The 9,714-nt window shown below is 46.4% G+C and overlaps 1 protein-coding gene across 1 annotated transcript; it reads right to left on the bottom strand.

Moving 5' to 3' along the window:
* Window positions 1-866: 866 nt before the first annotated feature.
* Window positions 867-6,196, bottom strand: LOC117802821 (cell wall protein RBR3-like). Its single transcript, XM_034663646.1, is given in 5 exon segments — window positions 867-1,269; window positions 2,915-3,277; window positions 3,279-3,748; window positions 3,917-4,942; window positions 6,064-6,196. Coding segments are annotated over 5 exon segments (2,013 nt in total). The 5' UTR covers window positions 6,137-6,196; the 3' UTR covers window positions 867-1,188.
* Between the last annotated feature and the right edge of the window lie 3,518 nt (window positions 6,197-9,714).

Raw genomic sequence — 9,714 nt, 5'->3', positions numbered from 1 at the left:
ATTCTTTCTACGTTTCTGATTCTAGACCATAATACCATAATTCCATTATCAAATGGTGGTGGTGATGCTGACAATAGTGGCTGGGTGGGCAACCAGCCATCACCTGTCTTCAAATATCTTTACTCTTTGCTTTTTGTCCTAAACTCCTCAGGGAGCTGTTGTATTTGATACTTGGCCTTGTGTGTGGTCTTAGCCATCTTAAGCATCATTTGTAGGCTTTTCCATGAAAGAAATTCCTCCTTGTGTGACTCATATAGGCACAGATTTTCTCCCAAATCAGCGGTCGGATCAGGACTTTGTTCTTCATTTCACACCACGAGAGAGCTGAAACTCAGTTGTTTGCTACAGTGGCTTGTCCGTACTGTAGGTGCTCACTGGATATTTGTTGAATGACTAATGAGCTACATCCTGTCAACATAATCCTTTGGCCTGGGTGTGGAGAGGACTTGGGTGTAGTGCTCTTGAGAGACCAGAAAGCTATATTCTTCAGGTACACAGACTCAGATTGGACAGACAGAAAGGCATAGAGTATTTGGCCCATGCTGGGCACTCCACCGTTTTGTTAAATGATCGAATTTAGGTATGAGACCTAGACAGAAACAGATGAACATTTGCTTTATTTCTTTGATCAGAATTAATGAATATCTCTTATACCTGAGTTGTGTCTGTCTTCCTCAAATAGTTTTCTTTTCTTTTTTTTTTTTTAAAAGATTTTATTTATTTATTTGACAGAGATAGAGACAGCCAGCCAGAGAGGGAACACAAGCAGGGGGAGTGGGAGAGGAAGAAGCAGGCTCATAGCAGAGGAGCCTGATGTGGGGCTTGATCCCATAACTCCGGGATCACACCCTGAGCCGAAGGCAGACGCTTAACCACTGTGCCACCCAGGCGCCCCCCTCAAATAGTTTTCATGACTAAATCTGGTAGATAGATAAAGGCAATTTTCCTGAGGAAGCAACTACGGCCAGACAGAATTAGGGATACTCAGAGCAGTCAGGCATCCTTCTGGCTATCCCTGATGTGCTTATTCCCAGGGCCAGCTACCTTTCTCATCTGGTGGTCCCAGGGCTTTGGAATGGGGGAGAAGAGTGGAGATCTGAGGACGCACAACATGCTTCATGGTCCTGCAGAGACTGATGGCAGTCTGATTTGCTCTAGAACCCATTATAGTTACTGCTGGAATCCTCTTCATGGTGCACTCCAATGCATGGCATGGGGAAAATAAATAACCCTGGTGGGTGGATTTAATGGCTGCAGGGAACAATTTTTCTAGAGGAGAAGAAAGTGGTTTAGTTTTAAGACAGTTCCTCTCAACTCTTGTGGTGAGTTATCAAGATCTATCCAGCCCCTCTTCCCAGCTCTATAACTCCTGCCTATGTCACCATTTTCTTTAGAGCTTGACACTTACCCCTAGAGATACATACTTTCCAAAAATGTTGAAGTCAAGAGGGAAAATAAAACTATTTTGATAAATGGAATTAGAGGAGAAGACGAAAATATAGATAATTCTTATCTTTTAAACATTTTTGGTTCAATGTTTATAAGAACTTAGCAAGTTTGGGAACACAAACTTTCCTCTTACTCCTTGTACTCTGAGCCTTTTGAGCCATCTCTTGTTTTTAGTCTTTGTAAGAAGTTAAGAAGTGCCATTGCTAGTGACTGCTCTGTATCAGCTCTTAGAGGCCTGGTTTGGAGGGAGGAAAGTATCCACAAACCTGGAGCAAGAATGTCTGACTTTTCATCGTGATCCACATAATTAGAAATCCACTTGTTTGTGTAACAGTGAAGTCAAGAGGTTCCTCCCTCTACTGGTGACTACTCAGTATGACTCACGTGTGTATCAAGTACACATAGAGGCTATTATTACCGTTTTCCCTCTTGTCAGCCATCCATCAGAATGTTCTAGTTTCAGAGTGTGATTTTGGTGGAATTAAACATGAATACCCCAACTGAATAATGCATTCTTTTCAGCTTAAATCACACTTACAACCTGATCCCAACCTGTGGGTTTGCCTCTTGGGGCAGAGGTCAGTGCACAGTGGCATCGGTGACCAGCAAGAATTAATGAGGCTTTAATGACCTGCATGAGCTGGCCAGTCGTGTAAGCTGTCACTTGTTAAGATTTCAATGGGAACTTAATCCTTAGGTTAGGGTGGCCAAAAAGGACCATCCCTTCCCTACCCAGCAGAAGTCAGACCTTTGAAGGCTTAGGTCTTAGACCAGAAGTCAGTAAAAGCAAGCCACAGGCTGGCATGGAGTCTTTTTATCTCCTCTTGTAGAAACAGTGGGGTCCCTAAGAGACAGAAAAATACCTAGAGCCCTGCTTTGAGAGCTCTTACCAATTGTCTCACCAATATAGAGTAGCCATGCTCATAAAAACCTACTCAAACCTGGTTTTAAAAAATCTCTTGCAGAGTTTCAGAGTGGGTAGTAATCAATACAGAACAGTATGGTTTTTGACAAGAGTGGGCCATTCAAAAATGTTTCTATTTCCTCCTCTTCTTTTGCCACGAATGTTTTGTCTTTCTATGAAAATTTCCAAATTTCTGTAACTATTTATACATAATGGTTTATGCCTTGCTTTAGCTCTCACCATGCCTTACTGTATTTGTGCTTTTATGTTCCTCTTTCTGTCTGCTTTATCTTTCTCCATACTCTCTTCCCCTTCCCTCTTTCTCTCCATCCCCCTCTATCTCTAACACCTTAACACTCTCTTCTTTAGTTCTATCCTCATTTTTTATGCTTCTTGCTCCTCTCCTTTCTCCTCCTCTCTGTCTCTGTCTTTCTCAAGCTCTCTCTATGTAGGTTTCCTCACCTTGACAATTTATCATGCCTCCACTCCTCATGCCCACATCCTCCTCCTCAGATACCCCTTTTCCCACAATGTCCTTCACGTTCCTGGGCCAATACTCACCACAAAGAAGCCAAGTCCAACAAAGAGTGCAACTGCCACTGTGGCGACAGCCAGGGAAATGACGATGATGCTGACAGGAGCCAGCAGCCCTGTGGGTTTCCCTGAGGTTACTGAATCTGCTCCCTCAGGGCGAGTGTCTGGGTGTTTAGTGGTGTAGTGCTTGGTGGTCCTCAGGACTACAGTAAAAGAGTCCACAGTGGTCACCAGGTCTGCAGTGGTAGAGTCCTTGATGGTCCCCGGATCTCCAGCAAAAGAGTTCTCGGTGGTCCCTGGGTCTGCAGTAAAAGAGTCCTCGGTGGTCCCCGGGTCTGCAGTGGTATAGTCTTCGGTGGTCCCCGGTTCTGCAGTAAAAGAGTCCTCGGTGGGTCTCCGGGTCTGCAGTGGTATAGTCTTCGGTGGTCTCTGGGTCTGCAGTAAAAGAGTCCTTGGTGGTCTCCGGGTCTGCAGTGGTATAGTTTTTGGTGGTCTCTGGGTCTGTAGTAAAAGAGTCCTCGGTGGTCCCCGGGTCTGCAGTGGTAGGGTCTGCAGTGGTATAGTCTTCGGTGGTCCCCGGTTCTGCAGTAAAAGAGTCCTCGGTGGTCCCCGGGTCTGCAGTGGTATAGTCTTTGGTGGTATAGTCTTCGGTGGTCCCCGGTTCTGCAGTAAAAGAGTCCTCGGTGGTCTCCGGGTCTGCAGTGGTATAGTCTTCGGTGGTCCCTGGTTCTGCAGTAAAAGAGTCCTCGGTGGTCTCCGGGTCTGCAGTGGTATAGTCTTCGGTGGTCCCTGGTTCTGCAGTAAAAGAGTCCTCGGTGGTCTCTGGGTCTGCAGTGGTATAGTCTTCGGTGGTCCCCGGTTCTGCAGTAAAAGAGTCCTCGGTAGTCTCCGGGTCTGCAGTGGTATAGTCTTTGGTGGTCTCTGGGTCTGCAGTGAAAGAGTCCTCGGTGGTCCCCGGGTCTGCAGTGGTATAGTCTTCAGTGGTATAGTCTTCGGTGGTCCCTGGTTCTTCAGTAAAAGAGTCCTCGCTGGTCTCCGGGTCTGCAGTGGTATAGTCTTCGGTGGTCCCTGGTTCTGCAGTAAAAGAGTCCTCGGTGGTCTCTGGGTCTGCAGTGGTATAGTCTTCGGTGGTCTCTGGTTCTGCAGTAAAAGAGTCCTCAGTGGTCTCCGGGTCTGCAGTGGTATAGCCTTCGGTGGTCCCCGGTTCTGCAGTAAAAGAGTCCTCGGTGGTCCCCAGGTCTGCAGTGGTATAGTCTTCGGTGGTATAGTCTTCGGTGGTCCCCAGTTCTGCAGTAAAAGAGTCCTCTGTGGTCTCTGGGTCTGCAGTGGCATAGTCTTCGGTGGTCTCTGGGTCTGCAGTAAAAGAGTCCTCGGTGGTCCCCGGGTCTGCAGTGGTATAGTCTTCGGTGGTCCCTGGTTCTGCAGTAAAAGAGTCCTCGGTGGTCCACAGGTCTGCAGTGGTATAGTCTTCGGTGGTCCCTGGTTCTGCAGTAAAAGAGTCCTCGGTGGTCTCTGGGTCTGCAGTGGTATAGTCTTCGGTGGTCTCTGGTTGTGCAGTAAAAGAGTCCTCGGTGGTGTCCGGGTCTGCAGTGGTATAGTCTTCACTGGTCTCTGCAGTAAAAGAGTCCTCAGTGGTCTCCGGGTCTGCAGTGATATAGTCTTCGGTGGTCCCTGGTTCTACAGTAAAAGAGTCCTTGGTGGTCTCCGGGTCTGCAGTGGTATAGTCTTCGGTGGTACCTGGTTCTTCAGTAAAAGAGTCCTCGGTGGTCTCCGGGTCTGCAGTGGTATAGTCTTCGGTGGTCCCTGGTTCTGCAGTAAAAGAGTCCTTGGTGGTCTCCGGGTCTGCATTGGTGTAGTCCTCGATGGTCCCCGAATCTACAGAGGTATAGTCTTCAGAGGTCACCAGGGGTTCAGTAATGGGGTCCTCACTGGAGCCTAGGTCTTTAGTTACTTGATCTTCAGTGGTCCTCAGGTCATCACTGGTATATTTTTCTCTTGTCTGTGAGTCATCAGGGCTGCTCAGTAGGTTCTTAGTAGAAATATGTTGGCTTGTTCCTACTCAAAAAATAATCTCTATTAATGTGGATCTTTGATTGCCTGTCATCATCTGCTCTGCTTAATATTTCCAGTAGTTGCCCTTCCCATTTATATGACTGGTCTCCCCATAAAATGTAGTTGGACTTATTCAAGTTAAGGATCATCTGGTATTTTGGGTTCAGTTCTGATAAAACGTATTCCACAAGGAATTGTGCTACAATAGGGAGTATCCAGAGCTAAGCCATGACCTTAGAAGGTCTGCTCACCAGCCTCTGATTCTGCTTTTTGCAGTTCTGGCCTCTTTCTGTGGAACACTAAACCTGATTCTTCCTCAGCGTCACTCCCCCCCCATCCCTGGAGTTAGTAATTCAGCAAATTGGGTATTCGTGGTTTGCACGTGTTGCCTCTCATCCAGTTATGTCTGCAGTGAACAAATGAGGCAGGAGCTGTGATTCATACTAGAGATTAAGTTCAGGTCATGGCTTGGTATGTGATTTAGAATGAGAGAGTTCCTGGTTCTGTTCTGAAGCTGACGTGGAAAGATTGGAGGCAGGCTTACTTCATAGTGGTTTGAGGGTAGCATGGCTCATGAGGGGTCGTAAGTGTGAGCTGATTGAGAATGACAGCAGCGCTGAGTTGGGTATAAGTTGGGAAGGCATGAAATCCCTGCACCTCCCACTGCCCCCACCTGAGGGCATCAGGACTTGGGGTATTTATTCTTATGAATAAATGCAGCCTACATGGTACAAATTCTGGAATTTTGGTCTCCTCTGTCCAAAAGAATCCCTCCCTATCTGCTGCTGATTCCCAAAATGCCGCTAGTAAAGCTCAAATCCTTTATTTTTAAGGAGAGTTAAAATAAGGAAACTTGAAGAGTAAATGATCAAAAGCAGATCGTTTCCTTAAAAGAGGGTGTGAGAAAGAGAATGAATAGGACCCTGGGAACACTGCTTCTCTGTGACAGAAGGTTGGGGGCAGATAGCAGGGTCCAGAACTTCCCAAAGTGGATTCACTTATTCCATAGCTTTGCTTAAGACTGGCCCAGCCTGAGTCCCAGGATGTTCTTCTCCATAGATCCCAACCCCCACTTCCGCAGGCCCTCAGGAGCTTTGCGTCTTCTCCAAAGTGAATTCACTCACCCAGTTCCGAACCCCCGAGTAGAAGCAGGAGTAGCAGGAGAAGGGATGTGGCAGAGCAGTTTCTTCTTTTCATCTCAAAAGAATTCACATGGACTGGAAGCCGGGGTGCTTTTTTCTCCCTTCTTTCCTCTAGTATGTCTCTCTTCCCTTCTTCTTAGCCCACAGTGGCTGTGGGGTTTATATGTGCTACTGCCCAGGGAATCCAGGACTCCTGCGTCTTCCTTGTTGCAGGGAGGAGCAGGCTGCCCCATTACTCTCTGTCAGTCAAGGGAAGAGGCTCTGAGGGAGCGCAGCGGCAGGGAGAAGAGAGATGGCACAGGGGCAAACAGGGCCCAGAGCCCGGATTTGAACAGTAACAGGGTATCCAGCTTTCAGCATGGGTGGCCTCGCTTTTTGGTGCGGAACCCTGGGCGAAATCTGCTCTCCACACGATGCCTTACTGCTCAGAGAGGGGCTAGGGCTTCCTGTCCACAGGTGGGCGTGGTAAGGTCAGGGTGGCCGGGAGGGTATAAGCCAGGTCTGCCTGGGGTGGGGGGGCTAGTGCGTGGTGACAGGAGAACTAGATGTCAGAGGGTGTAGAGCACCTTGGTCCTTAACAGAAAGGAGAGGCACTGATGAGGGGACGTAAATGCCTAATCTCAGTATCTGAGAACTACTGTCTTCTCTCAGTCATCATCCAAAGCTTTTTCATTGGCTTAGCTGCAGCCCCCAAATTTACCTCCTTGTTCCTACTACTTGAGTGCTCTCACCCTACCAAGATTTCCTCAATTACTAGACGAAATTCGTTCATCTCCAGAGGTTCTGTCAGGCCTGGAATGAGAATGCCCATCTTCCTTCCTTCTCTCACTTGCTCATCAGGTCTCCGTAGGCTCCTGCAATCTAGGACAGTTTCTCACTTTCTTTGTTTTTCATGACGACATTTTTGTTTTTTGCTTTAAGATTTATTTATTTATTTTAGAGAGAGAGGGAGAGAGAAAGAGCATGCACACGTGTGACATAGTGGGGGGAGAGGCAGAGGGAGAGAGAGAATCTTAAGCAGGCTCCCCACTGAATGTGGAGCCCCACCCGACACAGTGCTTGATCTGATGACCCTGAGGTCAGGACTTGAGCCAAAACTAAGAGTGGGATGCTTAACTGATGTGCCACCCAGGCGCCCGATGATAATACTTTTTTTTTTAAAGATTTTATTTATTCATTCAACAGAGATAAGAGACAGCCAGCCAGAGAGGGAACACAAGCAGGGGGAGTGGGAGAGGAAGAAGCAGGCTCACAGCAGAGGAGCCTGATGTGGGGCTCGATCCCATAACGCCGAGATCACTCCCTGAGCCGAAGGCAGACGCTTAACCGCTCTGCCACCCAGACGCCCCCCGATGATAATACTTTTGAAGACCACTAGTCACACATTTTTTTTAAGGTTTTGTTTATTTGAGAGGGAGATAAAGCATGAGTGGGGGGCAGAGGGAGAGGGAGAGAAGCAGGCTCCCCGCTGAGCAGGCTCGATCCCAGGACCCTGGGACCAGGGCCTAAGCTGAAGGCAGACGCCTAACCATCTGAGCCACCCAAGTGCCCCACTAGTCACGTATTTTTGTAAAACATCCCACAGCTTTGGTTTGTCTGATTTCTTATCAAGTAATTTGATTTCTTATGATTAAGTTGGGGTTATGAATTATTGGGAGGCATACCACAGAGACGCTGTCCTTCTCTGGGCCCTGTATCAGGGAGCTCCTGATGTCAACATGACTTATTACTGGTGATGTTAACCTTGACCACTCTGCTCAGGTGGTTTCTGACAGGATTCTCCACTGTAAATTTACCATTTTTCCCTTTGTAATTACTAAATATTTGGGGGGAGATGTTTTGGTAGTCTGATTTTTTTAAGTAGTCTCTACGCCCAATGTGGGGCTCAAACTCATGACCCCGAGGTCAAGAGTCACATGCTCTACCGACTCAGCCAGCCAGGCGCCCCACAAATATTCTATTTTTGCTTAAACTTTCAGCCACTAATTTTGGTGTCCACTGGTACATCTTGCTTGCCGCAGTTGTGACTCTGGGGTTGTAATGGTGTCCCTCATTCCTTCCATACTTATTGATTGGACTTCTTCCATAGGGTACAGTTGTGTCTTCTCCTCAGTTTATTTACTTAGTCATCTGTTTATATCATGATGAACTCAGAGGTATTTACTGTGCTCTGTGAGTTATGGTCCAGGACTGTCACCATTTATTTTGTTGCTTCAAATGGCCATTGGGAACTCTTTTGAGTTGGCCCCAGCGCCTTTTTAGTATCCTCCATCCTCTTTTTATTTTTTTTAAAGATTTTGTTCATCCATTTACCACACACAGGGGGAGAGAGAGAGAGAGAGAGAGCGTGCACAAACAGGGGGAGCGGCAGAGGGAGCGGGGGAAACAGGCTTCCCTCTAAGCAGGGAGCCCAATGCAGGGGCTTGATCCCAGGACCGTGGGATCATGACCTGAGCCGAAGGCAGCTGCTTCACCGGCTGAGCCACCCAGGCACCCCCTTCATACTCTTTTCGAAGTTTTTTCTTACATTGGTCATCACAAGATGTTCTATGCGCATTTTGTATTTTCTCTGCCTAGGTCCTAGAATCAACAATTTCTTCATGTAACTCTGGTTCTGTATATTAGAGAATAGTATTTAGAAACCAAGATCTGGGCAGTAGGTGTCTCATTGTTAACTGGGCATTGCTGCTTCTTGTCCATCACAGAAGTTAGAGCTAGGAAATATATGTATATCTACTAACTCATGCGAAACACACACCTGTATTTGTTTCCATATTATGTATCTGCATATATATTAAACATAAGTGTGAATCCATTTTGATACTTCCAGCTGCAGTCCAGCAATACAGAGTTCATTCTAGCTTCTCCCCTTCCCTTATTTATATTTTCCTTCTCTGACCTGGCTTGCAATATTTGCAATATTTCTTTTTTAAAAAAAAAAAAGATTTTATTTTTAAGTAATCTCTACACCCAATGTGGGGCTTGAACTCCCAACCCTGAGATCAAGCGTTGCACGCTCCACTGACTGAGCCAGCCGGGCGCCCCCACAACATTGCTAGCACTTATTTATTCACCCCTATTAGACAGGTGGTGGTTTCAGAATTGCTAGTCCACACCCACGTGAGAAACACATTTGTCAATGAGAGTACAATGTTTGTGCACCGTTCTTTTTGTTTTTAGCCTAACGGTCATAACACTGCTCTTCAAAGTTACTTAGGTCAGCAACTTCCCCATCCATTTGTCAGAGTCTGCATTCCACCTCTCTCCCCACACCCTGGTTAATTTGCTTAATTTCCATACAGTAAAATTTACTCTTTGTAGGTACAGTTCTATGGATTTTGATAAATGACAGAATCATGTCTTTACTACACTGGAACATTTCATCACCCCCTCAAACCCTTCCTGTGCTGTTTCTTAATAGTCAACCCTACCCTGATTACCCCAACTCCCAGATTTTGGCAAAACAGACCTGGTTTCTGTCCCTATAATTTTGCTATTTCCAGGATGTTGTATGAATGGAATTATTGTTTTTACTATAATCTATATATTATCCACAGAAATAATATTTGCAATTATCAGTCAAGAATAAACTATTTTTCTTGCATATGTTCATATCTTATATAAAAATTGTCA

Source organism: Ailuropoda melanoleuca, chromosome 6, assembly GCF_002007445.2.
Source record: "Ailuropoda melanoleuca isolate Jingjing chromosome 6, ASM200744v2, whole genome shotgun sequence".
Lineage (NCBI taxonomy): Eukaryota > Metazoa > Chordata > Mammalia > Carnivora > Ursidae > Ailuropoda > Ailuropoda melanoleuca.
This window is presented reverse-complemented; position numbering and strand designations above follow the sequence as displayed.